This window comes from Channa argus, chromosome 11 (genome assembly GCF_033026475.1).
Source record: "Channa argus isolate prfri chromosome 11, Channa argus male v1.0, whole genome shotgun sequence".
Lineage (NCBI taxonomy): Eukaryota > Metazoa > Chordata > Actinopteri > Anabantiformes > Channidae > Channa > Channa argus.
Window position 1 is genome coordinate 6,630,699 of NC_090207.1, and position 21,141 is coordinate 6,651,839.

Below are 21,141 nucleotides of genomic sequence, written 5' to 3' on the forward strand. Positions count from 1 at the left end.
ATACTCATAAAAACGTCCAGTTTTTAAAGATGAGAGTTAAGGTGTTTCTCTTTTTTCTCCACATGTCTGACAGATATAATACAACTTATAATTAAAAAAAATATATAATACTCATGGATTTTATCTATAAATATGAGGCCTAATTTGCATGTGCTTTGAACATGAAGCGTAACATTTCCCTGTAAGTCTATTTCTAAATGGTTTTTTAATGTAAAATATAGAATTAAAACAAAATAAAGTTTAAAAAGTCATTAATAGTTTAAGTCTTAAGCTCATAGTTGACCTTTTCCCTATTGTTTTCACACAGTGTATAGAAGGAAGATTACTTTGCTGAGCCTCTACGTTTTGGGCCCATTCCTTGGTTGGATGGTTTCCACTGAAATCCACAGACTTTCCCATTATTTGTCGGCAGGGGAAACAATCCCATTTTTAAAGAGACTTTTTTTCCTCGTGAGAAATACCAGAAAACACAAGGTCTGTAAGCACAGCCGTACTTGGTTCTTGCTGGATGAAACTCCTCCCTGAATCACATGTGAGAAGGGGGAAAGGTTCAGGAAATACTATGCGCCTTCACATCATCATCATAGTGAGTATTTTATTTGATTAGAACAAGTCGGTTGACCTCTGAATGGACGTTGGCACTTGCTGCAGATACTGCAGACTGGTAAGGATTCGTTTTTCTTTGTGATTTTTTTTTTATGTAGCTTTTGCATTATGTTATGTTTACTCAGGATAGTGTTTGATAATGCTTTTCACGTGGTCGTGTGAGTTGCCGGATTCTTTTACGTTAGAGGGTTGATTACTTGCCATTTCTTTAAGAAGCCTATACTGTGAATCATGCACATGACAACTGATCTCCAATATCATAGTGGCATCGCATGCACTAAAATCTTACCAGCATGTAGACTGGTTTAGAAAACAAAAAAATAAATGTTGATCATCAGCATTGTTTGTGCCTGGAGGGGCCCTCGAGCATCTCTTGCATAACCAAATCTGATATTCCATGCTGTGTTTATTGGCCTGACAAATGTAACTGAAGGATGGTAATGACATAAAGAGGCATCATGCTGAGCTCTTTCATTGACTTAAAGCCCATAGCGCTTTAAGTCAATCAAAGAAGTTATATTCTTCCCACAGCAAAGTTAGAGAAAAGTCTGGAGAGGCATTTGACTGCTCATGTGGAAGCCAGCTCTAGTCATGTGCTACTTGCTCTCTGATCGGTGCCTAATGAGTGGGGAGTCCAGCTAAGCCTGTGTGATGCTCTCACACCCCCAGATGGAAAACTGCAGCTTAGGTGGAAGAATTTCACCTTTGTTTTCTGGTTTAGCCACCCTGTAAGCAAGGCTGGATTACCAAACCAGGCAAATCTGGCAACTACCCAGGGACCTCCAAACCTTCAAAGTCCCGGGTTCTCTATTTTCCACCTGAGTTCAACATCTGATTTTAACTACTTAACATTTTTAAGTTTATTTTGAGTTTATTTCTTTTATAGTTTTGTTTCGTCAACTCCTTGGCTGGAACCATCTGGTATTTTAGTTATCGATATATTGTATCCTTAATCATTTTTGTTATGAGCGCGACTAAAAAAAGATTTTTAGTGTCATAGAAAACTGAAGAAACTAGCAAATACTAGCAAAGTTAGAGGCTAAGTGTCATTAATTTGTTTTTATTCGTTATTTATTATGTGATACTTCAGATCAGCTTGGGATTGCAATGTAAGTTTAACCTTGTGGCAGGTTGAACACTCAGCTGTGCAATGGCTGACTGGGACTATGACTATCTGATCAAGCTGCTGGCACTGGGGGACTCAGGGGTTGGAAAGACCACCTTTCTCTACAGGTACACTGACAACAAGTTCAACCGCAAGTTCACAACCACAGTGGGCATTGACTTCAGGGAAAAGAGAGTGGTGAGTGGTGCCTGATATAATATGTTCTCATGGACAAGACCTTAAATGTCATCTTGTCTGTTTTTAAAAAGCTCACTACCTTTGTGTTCTCGGCTTTGATTCAGATGTACACAGGGACTGGTGCTGATGGGACAACCGAGAAGAACTTCAAAGTACACCTTCAACTCTGGGACACAGCCGGACAAGAGAGGTAAATGTAGCCTCGTCTTTCTTTACTGCTCCTCCTCAGGTTTTCAGGTTTGATCCTAAATTGTGATTCAAAATTGCATGTAAGTTTCAATGTAAGCATGAATGGTTGTCTGCCTGTGTATGTCTCTCTGTGTTGGGCCCGAGATAGACTGGTGACCTGTCAAGGGCATACCCCACCTCAATGACAGCTGCAACAGGCTCCAGCCTCCTGTAGTAATTAAAGATAATAGATATATGTACATGCATGTAAATTGCAACTTGACCTTCTAGTTTTTTCCATTTAAACGTTTTGGGGGGAGTTTATCCTTATGTGATTCGAGGGTCTAAGCTGTGTAGATTTTACAGAAAGATTATGTGGGGTGGTAAAAACAATTTGACTTGATTTAAAATGTTTCAGTGAATTGCCTTCAATTGTACCTAAATGCAGTACTTGTGAACAATGTAGACCTCAAAATATCTTGGCTTTCCAGACATTTCCTCAGATATCTTACTCTGGAGCAAAGGTTGGACCAAATATCCAATTCTCATTTTGTGAGATTATGACTAAATAATTAATTTTCCTTCTGTGTTTAGGTTCCGCAGCCTCACTACAGCTTTCTTTAGAGACGCCATGGGCTTCCTGCTGATGTTTGACTTGACCAGTCAGCAAAGTTTTCTGAATGTCAGGAACTGGATGAGTATGTGTTACCTTTTTTCAATACTCTTCATCAATGTCTTCTATCCCACTAAGTGAGATCTCACGTTTTTCTTTGTCAGCTAGCTTCTCAGAGCACCAGTGCATGTGTGTTTTAACTATATGAGTTTTGGTAACTTGCCCTGTTGGTCCAGGTCAGCTACAGGCCAATGCGTACTGTGACAGTCCAGATATCGTGTTGGTGGGCACCAAGGCAGACCTTCGAGATGTCCGTGATGTTCACGCCAGACAGGCCAGAGAACTAGCAGAGAGATATGGGTGAGACAGTACACATGCGATTTTCTTTTCTTCTTCTTCTTCTTCTTATTATTATTACTTTCTTATTATTAGAGACACGGAGAAAAGATAAAATGTTATTTTGTTATGCCATAACACTTCACAAAGGATGCGTTAAAAAGCTCATTTTATATTGTTAACCCACACTCTGTTAGCACTGCGAAGTTATCACATATCTATGTTTTGGGAGACTGTGATCTGATGTCCCATCATGAGAACAATCCTGTGTATAAGTACATATAATCATCTCACATTAATGATTAATTAAGAGTTAACCATAAATTATTTTTAAGTTGTTTATATATATATATATATGTGTGTGTGTGTGTGTGTGTGTTGAATAAATAAATATAAATAGGTACAAATAGGTCATCCTAAAAAAGATAGTAAATATTCAGTATATTGAAGTCTTGCATTCTAATAACATTAATAAAAAATAATAATAATAATAATAATTTAATCTGACGTTTACTGGTGAATAACTGAACTTTAAATACAGGGTATTAAAATGTGTTATAGCATTGATTTCTGTCATTTGAAACTGTTTATAAAGTCACGCATGTTATTACCAAAGCTACAAATACAAATGTGGATGTGTTTGGGGCTACAGGAAGACTTTATGAATGAGATTATTGATCACATTTGACTGTTTTTTATTTCTCTGCTAAAATCCTGAAATGGGTCTGCACAAGTCCCACTTTGTCACCACATGATGGTGCCAGAGATCTGGTTTTAAATATTTTGTTTTTCCCATGAATCCTTTGAGTTTGCAACAGGATGTAGTCGTCAAAAAGGTCCAAGTAACTTGGAGTTAACAAGTTCAATGCTCTGTTAATGCTCAGTTAATGCTCAGAGCATTAACTGAGCATTTCTGAGGATTCTGTGACAAAAAAAAAAATTCTATATTTTTCTCTGAACTAGTGTGCATTCTCAGGTCTCTAAAATACATTTTAAACCAAACAATTTAGGAAATTTCCTATAACTGTTTTCTAAAACTATAGCATCCATCCATCTTATCACAGACCTTATCACAGCTGTCATAGGGCGAGAGTCAGGGTACATCCTGGACATGTTGCCAGTCTATCTCAGGGCCAACACAGAGAGACACACACAGACGGACAACCATTCACACTCACATTCACAACATGAGCAGTTTTAGAGCTACTAATTAACCTAACATGTGTATGTCTTTAGACTGTGGTAGGAAACCCACAAACTACACACAGAAAGGCCACGGTTGGTCGGGGTTTGAACCAGCAGCCTTGTATAGAAAGCGGTGATAGGATTTGTATTTGTAATACAGTATGGTGGTGTCTGATATAAGCGTTTTTTTAGAAAGACATTTTTTTTGCAGAGATATGATCTATAACTTAATGTGGAGGGGTGCTATTGATGCCTCCTGTGGCACCAAATCACACGCCAGCACAGGCAGCAGTTTTTGAAAGAGGGTCACCCATCTCTACATCGTCGCATGCAGATCTGAAACTACCTCGTGCGTATCTATGAGACAGGCTTTGACACAGGGTGAATTGGTTTCGAGTCTCATGCTACAGCTACATTTAATCCCAAGAGTTGCATGTTGTAGCTTTAAGGAAAACTTCTGGATATGCCCTCCACTGCCTAACAGACTGCTCTCTCCCCAGCATCCCCTACTTTGAGACGAGCGCAGTGACAGGTGCTGACGTAGACCGGGCTGTGACCACCCTGTTGGACCTGGTGATGAAGAGGATGGAGCAGAGCACATACGGAGGCCACAGCTCTGAAGCCAATGGCAGCCCCATCGCCAGCAATGAGGTGGAGGAGGCCCCAGTTCGGAGGAGGTGTGCCTGCTGATGTTGCTGGCAGATTAGCCGATCAGTAACATTTTCACACTCTGCAACAGTCGGTGAGGGAGGAGATGATTTAGGATCTTAAACCAACTGTTATCTGGTCCAAACTTTAGGGGAGCAGATCTTTGGGAATTCTGTCCTATTTCAGTTTAGGCAACATTGTCATGACAGTGTGAAACCTCTATTGATATCTTCTCTAATAGTGTTTATTCACAAAATGTGGGTAAGTGAGTTAGAGGTAGAGAGAGGGAGATGAGTAGTACAAGAACTTTACAATTACAAACTATTTATGGCCTTTGAAAGTGAAGGAGTTGGCTGCCACAGACTGTTAGAAATGTTTAAAACTTCTTTTTGTATCTGAATGCTCCTTCTTAACATTTTAACTGTTAACTAATTTTTTTGGATTTTAGCTGTATATCCAGATTCAGGTCCTATTCAGTAATGGAAAGTACATTTACCCAAGTTCTGTCCATAACTACAATTGTGAGGTACTTTACTTGAGTATTTTCATTTTATCTTTTACATTTCATAGGGAAATATTATACTTTTTACTTCACTGTTATATAAGTGTGACCTCCGTGTGCGACACCTTCTGTCTGCATTAATCATCCAGAGCTGATTAGATCTGTGCTAGCAGCAGGTTTATTCTGTATAATTGGAAAGGGACAAATGAATAAAATGGGTCATCTCATGTGGATAAACAGCGCATACTCTGGCGCTCTAGTAAATCCTCCGGTTTTTTCGTTTCCTTTTTCCTTTTGAGGATTACCCAAATTTACATATCTGGAAATTTACATCATTTATCAGCTTTGTTGTGATTGTAAAGTGAATAACATTCTGAAAATAAAATAAATGTAACAACAAAAATCTTTTCCTCTGCTAAAAGTTAAGAGAATAAATAAATCCTCAACCAAAATACTTAACCAAGTTACAGAATTAATGTAGGACACTTATTATCTAGCCCAATAATGCCAGTTGAACTTTTATGTGTTTTACAAATAAGTTAATATTATTTTACCCAGAGACACATTCAGACATGTTACCGCTCTTTTTTGAGGATTACTCATAATCCCTTGCTTTTACTACTACATGAACTTGCGACATTATATGGTGTTATTCCCTTTAGCAGGATTTACCATGAATACCTCTGAACTATGTGACATGAGCAGTACACAGTTTTCATATTACATTTTATTTGTCCTTTTGGCTCATCCTGTGAATTCAGTGTCGCCACAGCGGATCATTTGTTGGCATAAATGAATTCTGATGTATTATTATAAGATAAGAAAATTAGTGTATTAGTGTAATTAAAATTCTCAGAAACTTTCACAGCTGCAAAATTAAAGTGATGCACACAAACCAACAAATATAATGCAATAATATAATTTATATTATTCTGAAGATTAGTTATTCTGGTCATTCAGTGATTTCACTTTTGAAATATATTTTGCTAATAATGCTTTTGTATGTTTAGGATGTAAGACATTTACTTGTATTTCTACACTGGGGTATTACTGTTTCTACTCAAGAAAAACTGGTTACTTCTCTTCTTCCAGCACTGGGTATAATTGATAATAATTGTTTTTTTAATGTTGTTATTCAGCACTAGGAAATACAGAAAATGTTATATATTACAAAGAAATTTAGACTATATTATACAATTATTGTTTGACTGGTTTTAACATAAGAAGGTAATAAATTGGACTATGTGTGCTACTTAAAATGTCTTGAAAAGTCTTAGACGTATCACTTTCAAATGGGTCATATCAGAGAAAAATACCATTTTTATTTGGCACATTGAGGCATTGATAGAAGGAATATGCAGGCACATAATGCACAGTATATTTTTATCATGAGAGTATAATCCAAACCATTTGGGAGAAGGTTACATTGTCTATTTGTATATGGGTTATTGTTTTTGTTAGAACAAACAAGATAGCACAGTCCCTTACATGATTTATGATTTTTATACAACATGTAAACAAGCAGCCAAGTGTATTTATGCATTATGGAGGAATGTTGCCATGCATATCGAACACAAGTACAGAGAATGATAAAGGGTTATTGGAACACATCCTGTATAGTGCTGCATTTGGAATAAAGACAATATATGTTTAGGTTATGTATGTCTGGTCATTTAAATGTAATGCACAAAAAGCTATGCTACGAATTACAATCCTCACAGGTTGTGTTAGCAACATTTTCATTTACACAAATTCTGCACATTGCTTTTGAAAATGAAGAGAAATATTTGGAGAGACATATGCCAACATATAGCAAGACATTCATGGAGTCACTGACAGTTTTTGTTCAACGAAACTTATGTTCAGCGATTAAAAAAGACATAAAAACAAAAACAATAATAGTTGTTAGTAGCTGTTGTACATCTTCCAAAAAACCCAAATCACTCTGCTAAGTAAGATTTTCCTGTCTTTGGTTTCCTCACAAAACACTTCTAATGAAGGGACTAGAGTTTACTCTTAAATACGCACACCCGTGACATCATTTAAATAGCCTCGAAATGCAGCTACTCAAACATTTTCGTCAGTTATTTGTTTTTATGATTTGTGTGATGACTGCACAGTCGTTTGGAGACAAGACAAAAATTCTCAAATGTGCAGCCTTGACTATGGAAAATGCTTTGTGTGGGACAAGGCGGCAGGCAAATGCCTGCCACACTAAATCTAAATGAGCAAAAAAACACAGACTACATTTGGCAAGTGTAAATGACTGCATTGCTCTGTGTATTAAGCCCAACAGGGAGCACATGTTGCAAAGTCATGAGATGGTCATGTGGCCAGCTTTCACAAAGGGGACTAAGTCATCCACTGGTCTGCTTCAGTCTGGCCCAATTAGGTGGACTGTTTTTGAGAAGCCAAGTTTAGCTACAGTTATAAAAAATAAAGCTTGTTTATTTTAAAGTTTATCTGGAGAGGTTTGGTCCCATGTGGAATATAGCAGTAGGATTTGATTTTTTTTTTTTTTTGTAGCCTTCTCTCATACAAAGACACAGGTGATATTCTTAAGTATTATTTCCCGTCAGGATTACAAACAATAGCAATTAACGAAACATTACCCTCAAAACAATCTTCTAAAAGGTTGTATAAAACTAGCCTGAAAGATTTGTTAGTGCCTTACATGCAATGTCACTTAAATGGATCATGCTCTTTATACAAGCTGCAGTAATATAACATCCATTTATTATTCATTTTTATGTCACAAATATTCGAATTGATGGCTACTTGATGAATCAGTACTGTAACTTTCCCCAAGTCAACAAAAGCTCTAAAATAAATAATGTGTTGTCGTCTTAAGTAAATGAAATACGTAGTGGCAAACTTCTAGATCAGTTGGTGTATAGGTGCAAAATGTTTCCTGGTGTTTTTAGCGATTCATTCATTCATTCCTTGGCCCTACACTTCCTGTTTCTCTGGAGTCAGTTGCAGATATTTTTAAATTCAATACAAACTACAGTTTGTGTTACTTGAGCAGATATTTCATCATTAAATCAAAACATATGTTTATCACACAAACTAGTTCTAATGTAAGTGTTATTAAGTTTCAAACCTGGTAAACTGTCAGGTCTAACTGTTGGGTAGATAAGGAAACTTACTGACGAACCTAGTTTAACATCTGTCTTAAAAATGTAATAATTTGGCCTTTTCATTAATACAATACAATATAAGTGAAATTATAAATACTTATATCATTTACGTTGCACTAAATGAACAAATAACACGGCCAGAGTAACATAATCGATTTACGTAAAACCGCAAATACTACTATGTATTCGAAACACATTTGTTTTCCATGTGTATAAATGCAACATCAAAACTAACTACATTTACAAAGCATTGACAGATATTCCCCTAAACCGTGGTTGAAAAGTCGACAGCTCTCCTGTGCCTACAATAGCTCAGCTTACCCACAGACTGCAAACAAGTCACGCAGGCAACTACACAAAATCCATTTACCACAACCTCTCAAACCCATAATTAATGATTGATAGCATAAATTAACACAATCTATGGGACTTCGTTTTTTAATCTAAACACAAAGAAAGGACATTTCAGTTTCTTTGGCCAGGTGCAGTTCCTAAACCTGGTTTAAAACCTACTAGTAGTTAGTTAGAACTTTGAAATTTAGACAGAAAGTTAGTAACGAATTTAGAAATACCAGCACCAGTTTGTGATTCTGATGAATTGCTCTTGAATTCAAATCATTAAACCTAGTTTTCTGGTAAATTAATTTTAAAACCCAGATATTTATCCTCAACGACTTTCAAGTCTTCCTCAATTTGAGCAAAATTGCATGTTTACTAACCTTTAAGTACAGTATTTCTGTCTGTTATTGATCCACACTTTCTATAATTTAGAATTTTAGAATAAATTATATTATTTATTAATATTCCTAATAATAATAAATTCATATTATATTATTTATATTCTTCTAATATTCCTTTTTAGACATAAACACATAAAACCTTTTTAAATAATAATAGTTAACTTTAGGTTGGGGATTGTATTGATATTATTGTCAACAAATCCCATAATTGGACTAAAACAATGATTTACATCTACTAACTACGGTCTTTAAGTTAAATACCTGATCAAGCTTATTTGTCTGTGTCATAAATTCATTGTTGTCTTCAGACTTCAGACAGTCTACAGAGCGGGTTGTCAATAAACTACTGTACCCACTGTTTTTTATGATGAAGAAACAATGAAGATCTACGCTAACAACAAAATAAGCTACACCACGTTCTTGATTCACAAATTACATATTATTGATGGTCAAAGTCTTTTTATGGAATTTGTTGACAGTACTATTATAGAAAATCAAATGTTTCATCCTTTAACTCTAGAAAAACAATATTGTTAAACAATATTTTGGATTATTTATAAAGCGCTGGGTATTTTTCTCCAAAAATCAAAGCTCTATGACCTGAAACTAACTGCTACTGTGGCTATCGATTTGTAGTCTGGTAGGAATATATTTTAAATGATACATATATTATAGTCTCAGAACCTAATGTAGGCAAATACCACTTTCTAAAATTCTGTATTGAATGGAAAAAATATATATTAAGTCCATGAATTTATGGCTTATTGTTGGAATGTTAATTATTATTCCAATAATTTGAAGAGGACAGTTAACTGTCTAAAGAGAATAAAAGACACACAAGTATATTATATAATACATAAAGTACAGTCTTGTAAACAATAACCATCTAGTGCAGATTGTCTGACACCATATCGGGGGGGAAAACGTCTAAAAACAGAACCTGCACCTCTTTTGAGGCTTTGAATATGATACAAAAACACTGATCTAACTCCTTCCCTGAGATTAGGCAGTGATTTCAATGTACAGAATCCGTATACTGTTTTTTTAAAAGGCGAATAATCGAACAACACTGTATTAAACAGAGCCGGAAGATCTGACTATTTGTGTTTCCACAGCTGGACTCCTGTTGAAATAGACATTAGTTCTTTTTGAACTGTTAAGCCACGGCCAGCAGCCATGCAAAGGGGAGTAATGGAAGCAACTGAGCAGCATAATAGTCCTAACGCTAGTACTGAACACAACAATATATTAAAAGTGATTTACATCCAGAGCGGGCCTGGCAACTTTATGTGACATTACAGCGACATGTGTGTGTTTGTAGAATAATGGAGTCATAAATTGCTAAAACACATATCATGCATTGTGCATCACAACAGAAGTTTGAATGAGCAGATGTATCTGGATCGTGGTCTCTGGAGTCACATCTCAAACCATTCAACACTAACTGAAAATCTAAGCAGAGCAGTGCGTCAGGCTGATCCTGGTCACACCTTCCCTGTGCAGCTTGTAAAGCAGCTTGAATTCGCTGGGCAGCTGGTGGGTCTCCTGCCACTTGGTGGTAAATTTGGTCCCCTTCTTGTCATAGTAATGGTAAGGTAGGTCCTTGCCTGTGTTGGGGTCCCAGCCGAAGGGCCAGAAGCCATAAAGATGGATCTCATCACACATGGCGGAGGCCAGTGTGTACATGAGGATTCCAGTGCTTAGACGTTTGGGAGAGAGGTTTTTAGTCTTCCAGTATCTGTAAGGAGAAAACACAAGTTAGTTGGTCAAACGCAAGCCCCTGTATTTTATAGATAATTTCTTGACAGCTTTTCTCAAAGTTTCAGAAGTTCATAAGTTAAGAAATCCTCCACAAAATGCAATTGGGAAAAGCTTGTTTGAATTTTTAAGGAAAATCTGGGAAACTAAGTTATAGACAAGTAAAATAGTTTAGGAACTGACCAGAGATTCCAAAACACCTAAGGATAATTCCTAATTGTGCCACACTGAATGACTTTATGTCACAGGTTCAATTTGTGTTAATTAAGTATTTATGTGTTTATGTATAACTGCTGAGTTAGCAGCTAAATAGCAGCTGACTTAAGGGAAGTTTCCAGGAAATTTACTGGAAAATGTAAGACTTTTTTTAAAACGATCGATAACTCAAGCCCGCAATAAGCTCATATGATTTTATGTTCTTTATCTTGTCAAAATCAACAAACTATAAAAGTAGAAATGTGATGACAATAAACGTCTTTGTATTATTGTAAATTCCTCCCAAGAAAAATCCAAACGCAAGAAATTACACATCTGTCTTTATACTGTTTCCATTTAGAGTCTCGTGATACTTAAATTGTGCCTAAATGATCCGTCAGATCTTACTTGTTGACATCATGCATGATGTTTCCTGGCCAGGCCAGTTCGACCTTCAATTGGCCCTTGTGCTCCACAAAGAAGTCCACCAGGGTCCTGGTTACTGTGGCTGAGGTATGGAGGAAGAAGGCAGGGATCCACAGAATGGCCCCCTCCAGCTTCTTCAGATTGAGAAAGAAATTGTTCCGGTCTTGAATGGTCAGCAGGTTGTTGTAGTACCTCTCCAGGATGCTGGGGTTAAAGGTGGTCAGGTTGGTTTTCTTGCCCACATCCTTGGAATAGGTGTCCGTGGGGGCAAAGTTGCAGCGGAAGACAAAGTCGGCCTGGTCGATTTCTGGGCCGCAGTGGCTGCCTGTGAGGATGCCGCTGTTTCCAACCACAGCACACATGCTGTAGTGTTTGTTGAGGATAGGAGAAGTGTCTGGGAGCAGGGATTTGAAGTTGCTGCTGATGGAGAAGACATATTTGGGGCTGGAGTAGTCAAAGTGCATCAGCTGGCCCACATGAACACTGTTCTTTGTGAGGGAGAAGTTGTTAGGAATATCGATGTAGCTGAAGATGTCTTTCCTGAAAAAAGGTGTTATTTAAGTGTTATTTTTGTAGGTAAACACTGCATTTGCTGGTTTTCTCTATTCATTTTAAAGTGAATATTTTGGGGTTTGAAACTGGTGGTCGAAAAAACGCGCCATTTAAAGATTTCACCTTCAAGCAAATCATAATGACTGCTAATGATTTATAGATCAGACAGTTAGCAGGCTATTAATAACCTGTAGATTAAAGAAGATAATAGTACATGAGATGCAGCTTTAATTTTTGACCAATATCTATCTTTACATTTAACAAACAGGCAGCAGCTTAAAGCTTATTTTCGGGGGATTTAAAGATATTTGCAAACTAGTAAATACGATACTCTGACAGAACTATGTCATCAGTGCTGTATGTCCTGCAGGATGTCATGTTCGCAGAGGTAAAAAGAATGTAAAAGGAAATAGTTTAAATTGATAATTTCTTACCTCTGTTGATAAAAAGCAGTCTTGTTGAACTTCCATTTGAACAGTTTTTCTTGGAGCTCCTCGTTTAGGGCATTGGGCAAGGGGATGAACGAGGGATCCAGAAAATTCATGGCAAACTGAGACCTGAAACAACAATGATTTAAAGTGTGCTGAATCATCATTATATAAGGAACTTGTGTCTTGTTGTTAAATATTGGCTGCCAGTGCACAGATGGTTTTCTAAAATGAGATCAAATCTTTGGTCATTAATGAGATGTTTGATGGGAGGAACAAACGTTGTTTTATCCATCAGCATTAATGATTTGCATTATACGGGGAAAACAGAAAACAACAAATCCACCCTGCTTAAGGAATAAATGAAATTACATGATATTTTGTCATTAATGGAAAGAAGAACATTTCTTTGAATTAATGTAATCATACATTTCACACCAGCACAAAACTGGCAGTAGTGTTTAAGAGGCTTTTTATTTTTTACTTTTATTGATCTTGGTCTTGAAGGAACCTAAAATTTTAGTTTATATTAACAAATTAGTCTCTCATTTCTTTATCTATCACGGCTCCATGTTCTAATAATACACTCTTAATAAATGCTGTTTAGGGTAAAGAATTTATTAACACTTTATGAAAAAGACATTAATATCCACATTTGTCATTGAATGTAGATAAGTAAAGCTAACATAAAGTAGGGTGCCACAAAATGATGTATAATTATAATTACAAGGTGATAATATATTCGGCATGATGGACTAGTGCTACTACCTTTCTCAGATAAATGAACTGAGGTTAAATCGCACTCTGTCTTTAAGTGCATTTCCACAAGAAAACCCCCATGATACTTTTCTTTGCCAGTCCAGGAATTAAAGTTCAGAAACCTTCTTTTAAATTGTCATGACAACAATCATGGTAGCAGAACTATCATTACCACAGTGTAGAACTACAAGTGAGAGTCCTGCATTATAGTTAAAGTATAGAAGTATTAGAATATAATTATACCTTATACGTAAGTATGTAACCAAAATAACTGATTACTTATTATTGTAAATTGTTGTGCAGTACTTGACCTATCAGTGACGTTCAATGCTGCAGGCCCCATCCTGATAGTTCCTGGACCTTCGGAAAGCACTACCCCGTACGAAGGGACATAAGATCTGTTTCCACTGCAGGATTGTTTTCATGTCTGAGTTGTAATTATACAAGTGTTAATAGCGTCCTCAAATAAAATACAAGTACTTTAGGATTTAAGCATGGTACCTCCTTTGTTATTCTCCAACAGTGTTTTGAGCCAAAAATTTGGTTGTGATGCTGGTGACGATGCAGAACTGATATGTTTAAGTTGTGTTAATGAAATCAAGGATATCTTCTTTATATGCGGTCTACTTTCACATTACCATTCAGAACCAGGGCTTCAAGATCAGCACCTGGGACAGTTCAGTGTTTGAGTGACAGGAAGCGCGGTTCGCCCTCTACCACATCCAGGTTGAATCGTGCCCACTAGGCCCTTCCCCTGTGTTTCTAGGTACTGTACACCAGCTCTGCTCTGCATCATCCACTACCTACAATCTGCTGAAAATGAGAACTCACCGAAAGCCTGCATGAAACATAATCCTCGGGCCTCCCATGTAATATTTAGAGGAGTTGAAGAGGCTGTCTTTTCTCAGAGACACATAGCTGATGAGGGACAGTATGAGCACAGCGACGCACAGAACCACCAAACCCAGAGCCTTGGCGATGCGGACCATCTTGGGCGCGTTTTCATTCCCAGTATGTATCTGCAGCGAGGCGTCGGCCTATGCTGTCATGCTGATGCTCGTCTGCACGATACAGACAAACCGGCGCTCCTCGGCTCATAAACTGGTATAAAATGGACGGCTGGTGGTGCTGGGCTCCATAGTGAAGATGCAGCAGCTCGGTCCACTCTCATTCCTCCGCCCGCCGGGCCTCACACTGCTGCTGTTGCTGCTGCTTTACACTCCGCTGCGATTCCCCTCCACGCTGCCGGTGAGATCAAACAGATGGAGCAGAAATGCGTTTCAACACATGCAGGCAGCGAAAGGACAAGCCCCCGTCCACCGTCTCCACCAAGACCAGCAGCATCACCAGCGCCACCCAGGGCCAGCAACTGCGGCAAGATTCAAAAATGATATGAATTGCTGAAGAATATGTCAAACATATCCTTCTCCATGATTTAATCACAATGGCCGTCACAGATTGTTTACTGTCTTTTTTCTTTTTCTAAAAATGATTTTACTGATTGGAACTGGTGTTGCCCCGGGGTTCCATAAGGTTACCATGTAACAAACTGAATTAAGAGAGAGATGTGAGAAAACCAGCAGGTAAGAAATATTATATAATTGTAATTATAATGTGTGTCTGTGTGTGTAGACCTGCTTGGTGCGTTATGTGTATGTGGATTCACAGATTGCCCTCATATTGCATTATGCCTACACAGTGACACCTGTTTGCGTTATGCGTGTGGCATATTGGCCCTTGTTTGTTATAGCTGGCATGGTATGGAAGGCTACACAACATAGAGCAGAGATCACCAACCTTTTTGAAACCGAGAGCTACTTCTTGGGTATTGATTAATGCAAAGGGCTACCAGTTTAATACGTACTTTTGAAATAACACATTTGCTCAATTTACCGTTAATTATATGGTATTAATAATAATTAATTAAATTAATGATATTCATCTATGTGAAGACAAGGGTCATGTTACTGATTTCTTACAATGCCTATCAAATGTGATTTAAAAAAGAATAAAAACCAAAAAATTTGATGCAGCTCATTGGTAAGTGGCGCTATGGTGAGCTATTTTTTAAAACACCTACCTGACATAGAGGCTTTACAATAGTCAAGAATCCTAACTTGTAGCCTTTGGTGTTTAATCTGAGCATTAGGCAGCGGTGGAAAGTACATTTACTTGCTCAAGTAAATCTGAGGTTGTTTTTTTTTTTTAATTACTTATTCAAGTAGTTTTATCTTATGCTTCCTACTCAATGGCTCAGCGCAATCAGTACAGAGAAATGTGATGTACATATTGATTAACAGTCGTAGACAAAATTTCCCCGACTTCTTTTCCAATACCTTTGAGTGGATTAACCACAAAAAAGGTACTAAATTTGACATTTCTGTGGCACTTAAAAATCTTACACTTTTACTTTAATTCAGTTTACTTCATCGTCAAGCAGAAGTGAACTTAAAACCAGTGAGTCAGATCAGTTAAGTATATAAAGCTTTTTTTTTTATTTGAAGGGATTATTCTTTTGTCCTTCCAACATATTCAATATTAAATTCAACTTACATTATATTGCATTCACAAAAGATAAACTTTTTTTTCCTTTTACACATTATGTACATTTTATAACAGTTTTTACAGTTAGCTTATCTTGGTAAACATAAAACATCCACTCACAGTCACATACTGCAATGTTTCCATGCATATACAGTCTGATATTGTAAAACTAACATGTCGTACATGTCACATTAGACCTGTGTATACATACATAAACATACATGTTAAGAATAGAGAATATATGCATGTATGGTAGTGAGTATAAAAACTGTCGTAAAAAAAAGACTGAGGATGTGCTGGTATGTTAGCTGGTATTCAACAGTGAGGGCACATTCAGTTCGTTCTTGTGCTTCACCATTTTTCTTGGAATGTGTCGAGCTTGGACACAAACAAACACTGAGAGAACATCTGGGAACATGACATTCAGATGAATTCCCATCAAGCTGCCATGATATATTGCCAGTTTTCCATTTTGCATTATGATGATATGTTTTTATTTAAACAACATTAAAGTAATGGACTATAAACTGAATTACCACAGGCACTTCATAACTGAAACCTGTCACTTGGTATACCTAAAGAGGACAAGTGATGAGCAGTAACAATTCAGGAGACAAGTACACAGATATTGCTACTGCACAATGAGCAGCCATCACTTTTTGCTGCTGAGGAATGTGGAGGGGAAAAAGGCTCCTTCACCATCACTGCCTAGTGAGCCATATGGACTGTCTTCTCCACAGATGTCCTCACTAGAGTCCTCACTACGAGGCAAGAAGATAAAAAAATATTATGCTATGATACAGTGCAGGGGCCACATACGTGTGCAACGAACCATTATGACCATTCTAAAACCAATGTAAAAAACTAACCTCTCACTCTCATCCCAGCTCCCCTCAGGAATAGTTGGCAAACCCGGAACACTGAAGTGATTGGCCTGAAGATTTTGTGCTGTTCTCCTGGACACAATCCAAACAAGCCTTTTGTTGTTTGGTTTGTTGCATTCACTCGAGCGGTACTCTGTCATGCACTTGGCCACAAGTTCCTTCCAGTGGAGCAGCTCGCTGTCGCTGATCTGTGAGAATGACAAACAGTAACATCTGAGACTTTGCAGATGGAAAATGTCTTAATCTACTCTATCATCAATAAGAGTTGTTTCCCCCCCCCCCCATACGATTTTGCAGAGCCAAGGTACAAAACCTCAGTAATAATAATAATAATAATAGCAGCTTTATTTATAATGCACTTATCAAACAAAGTACTGTACAGTAAAATCAGGGTAGAAAATAAAATAAAAGAAAATACCCAAAATGACAGAATGTACTTCTTATACTAGAAAAAGAGTCTTCACATATCAAGTAAGGCAATTCGATAAAAGCTCATTTTAAGACAATACTTAAAAGATGACACTGATTCAGAGAGACTGATTGCCTCAGGCAGGTCATTCCAGAGTTTTGGAGACCGGCAATTGGAACAGACAACAATCTACTGTCTGATAATCTTACGTTTCATAATGGAACATTTGGAATTAAAAGATCAGAAATACAGGATGGAGCAAAACCATGCACAGCTTTATAAGTAATCGGTAAAGTCTTAAAATTGATCCTAAAACCAAGAAGGAACCCATCTGATTTAAGTCATTCAAAGGTTGTTGGACTAACTGAACTAACAGTGGGAATACTTGAAATGGAATCGCAAAGGACAAAAAAAAAAAGTTTGAATGCATTTAGCAAATATTTATTTAATTTTATTTAAAATGTCGACCCCAAATGACACTACAGCATGTGGTAAGTGATGTAATTCCGACAATTTCTACCTTCAGATGTCTTTGGAATTGCTGAACAATCTTCAATAGTGTGATGGAATGAAGAGCTTCAAACTCCTGAGCAATGAGGGACAGTGCCAGCACTGATGGCTGTAGAGCAAAAATACATTAAGTATATTACATAGAAATGAATTAAGTTCTGGGACTTTAAGTGAATGCGGGCTATGCTGTGAAACTCTGGCATGAGAACAATTCTTACTTTTGCTTTAGAGAAAACAAGCCGACATAAGCAGGCTTTTAGCTGGGCTTCTAGTTTCCCAATGCTTGGAATCTCCTCCCTTGAAACACAGAGCAAATCCTAATGTGATCTGCTAGTTCAAGTCTCATAAAGCAGAATCCTTCTGACCAACATTATGCAAAGTGACCAACCCACCAGCAATGACAACAAAAGTAAGCCAGAGAAAATAAAGCGTTTACCTTCCGGCAGGTGGGGATGCAAAGGCTGAGTAGTAGAGGTGCAGAAAGGTTAAGGCCGTCACCGCTTCGAGCTCCACACTGAGCTTCTCTGAGATGATCTTCTCCATGCGACAGAGGTCGGACACAGTGAACCTGCTTTGGCTGATTCTGATGAGGTCATGGGTGGATGATATGTTGCTCTCTTCCTCGACCATTTTAGCTGCAATGTGAAAACAGCCAACTCCAATACAGGGCAAGTGTTTGGGCTGCACCTGTAACAGTCACACAGCAGTAACATATGTGAGGATACAGCAACTGGGGTGTTTTTTTAATTTTAAAACAATGATGTTTCAACATATTGGTGATTCAAGCCCCTTTGCATTAAAAAAATGTTTTGTTTGACTTGGATGTTTAACTTCAGGAGGATCATGTATAAGCAGGCTAATATCAGTCTCATCAACGGTCTCGTAATTTACAGGACACCTACAATGAAAACGGATGCCAGGCTGAGATAGAAAATGTCATTTGAATAGGTAAACTATGAAAATTAAAAACACTGACGATCACTTTTTGACAATATTTTAGTGGGAAAAGAAAAAACTGACGGTATTTTACAGCACATACTTTTATGTAATACAGAGCAATAGCTGATGGGATAAAGAAATTCATTGTGAGGTTGCTTGAACCATAGACGACTCAAAGAGTCTTATGAAAGGACCTGAAGCCCGCTGAACAAAGTCAAAAAGTCAACGGCTTTCGGCTTGTCCGTTCAGGGGTCACCATAGCGAAACATGTTCCACACATGCATTTGGCATGTATTTTACGCCGGATGCCCTTCCTGCCATAACCCTCCCATTTTTATCCGGGCTCGGGACCATCAACAAGGTTGTCTTTGGAGGCTGGGCGGGGCCACACCTAGTAGGTGGGATTTGAATGAGTGGCCTTCTGCATCCCAACCCAATGCTCTATCACTGATCCACCAGGCCCCCTTGAACAATGGGAGTTGTAAATTTAAAAAAAAAAAATTTTTTGGACTCAGCACAAGTCCTGCAAATATCACTAAGAGGCATCTTAACATTCAAATATTACACATGTTGTCAACTTTTCTTGATAACAAAGTCAGCACTTTAATTTGTTTATCTGTAATTCTCAACATATCTATATTCTTCAGCAACCTCAACAATTTGTATTTGCCAAATACAAATATCTTAAGATTTACATCAATCCTGTAATGTTTTATTAAATTCCTACCTTCATAATGGTGAGGAATCTGTCAAACAAATTCACAGCTTGAACAAAAGTCTGGGTGCTGTAGCCAAAGAAACTGGTCAGGCCCCACAGTTCTTCCACTTGGTCATCTCTGCATTTTGCAGACACTCCACTGTGATTCTGAAAATCAGCCATTAAATTACATCACTGGAAATAGCATGCATTCCTAATAGATCCACACGCATGCACAGACAGGTAAAAATATCAAAGTAGGTCAGCGGGGTACCTCTGTGGAAGTAGACTCCATCAGCTTCAGGCCCGTCTCTCTGGGAAGAAAGTTGTCCTCTTTTGCACAACATGACTGCAACTCTTTCAAGAGCAGAGTTTCAATTGCTTGAAGATCCCTCATCCTGAAAATTTCAGCAGTGCTGCATTAAAATACGGAAAATCCACAACTGCTCCAGAAGCTGTGGAGTCGAGCTGTGATCTAAACAACAAACACTGTGTGTCACGTATCACTGAAAGACGACGCCCCCCACCCCACAAAATCGCACGTATAGCACGACGCTAAACCTGGTCTTTCTATTAGAATTCTCCGGTCCACCTTAAACGTGACAAAGCTGGACCATGGACTAGAAAAAGTTTAGAAAAACAGTTTTATAAATCCAAAATGTATCCGTTTATATTGTGGCAATTCCTTGTTATTATACTAGCATTAATATGTCCTATTTCCATTACTGCTAGTTGCTTGATAAATCTGTGGAAAACAACACTCAAGAAATTACACGGCACATTAAAGAGTACGATAATCCTGAAAATAAAGATTTGTTAAATAGCAGCTTATGGTTATAACCATCGGAACTTTCTGTTAATTTCTTATGGTTCTATCTGCCCAGTATTAAAAGGTTCGCAATAGACCAATACTCAAATATGTCAGGACCCATCACACAGCATCGAAAAGATGGATATTATAAAATTAACTATCGACAAAGCTACTTCTATCCGTTCCCTAATAGATTATGTGTTTAATATCTGATACGAAAAAATGTAAAAATGAAAATCATATGAACTTTTAGAAAATAACAAAGAGTTGTTTGTTCCATTTACGATGGATAGAAAATGGCTCAGTCGCGATGCCATTTTTAAGGTGGACCGGATAATTCCAAACAGAAACTGAATAGAAAATCTCAGAAAAACAGAAATATTGATGTTATTTCATCATTGCTCTATTATTAAAATGCTAAACTGCATGAACATGCATTGAGGAAAAATAATAAATCAAAGTTAATGTTGACATATGCAGTTTGGAGAGATGTAAATGTACTGAAACGTCTGTTTACAGAAACTAGGTCACACAATCAGTATAAAAGAGAGAATATTCAGAGAGAGGTTTTATTAACAGACTTGACGTTGGTGTTGACCTTCTAATCTCCTGAAACATGAAGTTTCCAAAATCTGCAAAAACCAAAAAGCTGAAGACGTCGCGAACACAGACAACATTAACGCTATAGCTTACATAGCTTGCTAGCGGGGAAAAAAGCAAAACCCTGTCTTACCTTGCCCTTAAGTGGTCGACGTGCAGGGTAATAGCGGTGCTGTAGCTTAAGTAGACTTCTCAGAGCTTCATCTTTTCATTTTGATCATGCATATGCACGGTAACTGTTAAAAACATGAACGTTATCCCTGCTGAAAAGACAGAGTCCGCCCTAAATCAACAAACACTGAACTGCTCGCGAACAACAACCCCCATAATGCATCGCTGGGAACGCCTAATCCAGCGTGGTTGCGTCACTAACTGTTGAAAAACAGCG

At 37.6% G+C, this 21,141-nt stretch overlaps 3 protein-coding genes across 3 annotated transcripts; 1 reads left to right on the forward strand and 2 right to left on the reverse strand.

Annotated features, from left to right (window-relative positions):
• The first annotated feature begins 108 nt into the window (after positions 1–108).
• On the forward strand, positions 109–6,580 carry LOC137136555 (ras-related protein Rab-27B-like). Its single transcript, XM_067522027.1, has 6 exons — positions 109–664; positions 1,737–1,909; positions 2,014–2,099; positions 2,672–2,775; positions 2,927–3,050; positions 4,712–6,580. Exons 2-6 carry the CDS (start codon positions 1,757–1,759, stop codon positions 4,899–4,901), a joined length of 657 nt encoding a protein of 218 aa, XP_067378128.1. The 5' UTR covers positions 109–664; positions 1,737–1,756; the 3' UTR covers positions 4,902–6,580.
• Positions 6,581–6,663: 83 nt separating this feature from the next.
• LOC137136552 (alpha-N-acetylneuraminate alpha-2,8-sialyltransferase ST8SIA3-like) lies at positions 6,664–14,874 on the reverse strand. The gene is made up of 4 exons (XM_067522023.1): positions 14,191–14,874; positions 12,607–12,729; positions 11,603–12,160; positions 6,664–10,979 (listed from the first exon to the last, which is right to left on the reverse strand). The coding sequence occupies exons 1-4, from the start codon at positions 14,346–14,348 to the stop codon at positions 10,694–10,696; spliced, it is 1,125 nt and encodes a 374-aa protein (XP_067378124.1). The 5' UTR covers positions 14,349–14,874; the 3' UTR covers positions 6,664–10,693.
• Positions 14,875–15,830: 956 nt separating this feature from the next.
• LOC137136553 (cyclin-G2-like) lies at positions 15,831–21,050 on the reverse strand. The gene is made up of 8 exons (XM_067522024.1): positions 20,887–21,050; positions 19,617–19,740; positions 19,373–19,510; positions 18,143–18,393; positions 17,925–18,003; positions 17,717–17,815; positions 16,773–16,975; positions 15,831–16,664 (listed from the first exon to the last, which is right to left on the reverse strand). Exons 2-8 carry the CDS (start codon positions 19,737–19,739, stop codon positions 16,556–16,558), a joined length of 1,002 nt encoding a protein of 333 aa, XP_067378125.1. The 5' UTR covers position 19,740; positions 20,887–21,050; the 3' UTR covers positions 15,831–16,555.
• Between the last annotated feature and the right edge of the window lie 91 nt (positions 21,051–21,141).

Bases quoted from the DNA above. Each gene is read 5' to 3' on its own strand.
- LOC137136553 (XM_067522024.1), bottom strand. From the start codon at position 19,739: ATGAGGGATCTTCAAGCAATTGAAACTCTGCTCTTGAAAGAGTTGCAG. The intron at 18,394-19,372 runs GTAGGAATTTAA...TGACTGTTACAG, and splicing joins GATTCCTCACCATTATGAAG to GTGCAGCCCAAACACTTGCC. The intron at 18,004-18,142 runs GTAAACGCTTTA...CTGTGTTTCAAG, and splicing joins GCATCCCCACCTGCCGGAAG to GGAGGAGATTCCAAGCATTG.
- LOC137136552 (XM_067522023.1), bottom strand. From the start codon at position 14,348: ATGGTCCGCATCGCCAAGGCTCTGGGTTTGGTGGTTCTGTGCGTCGCT. The intron at 12,730-14,190 runs GTGAGTTCTCAT...TTGTTGTTTCAG, and splicing joins ATGTTTCATGCAGGCTTTCG to GTCTCAGTTTGCCATGAATT. The intron at 12,161-12,606 runs GTAAGAAATTAT...ACCTTTTTTCAG, and splicing joins ACTGCTTTTTATCAACAGAG to GAAAGACATCTTCAGCTACA.
- LOC137136555 (XM_067522027.1), top strand. From the start codon at position 1,757: ATGGCTGACTGGGACTATGACTATCTGATCAAGCTGCTGGCACTGGGG. The intron at 1,910-2,013 runs GTGAGTGGTGCC...GCTTTGATTCAG, and splicing joins ACTTCAGGGAAAAGAGAGTG to ATGTACACAGGGACTGGTGC. The intron at 2,100-2,671 runs GTAAATGTAGCC...TTCTGTGTTTAG, and splicing joins GACACAGCCGGACAAGAGAG to GTTCCGCAGCCTCACTACAG.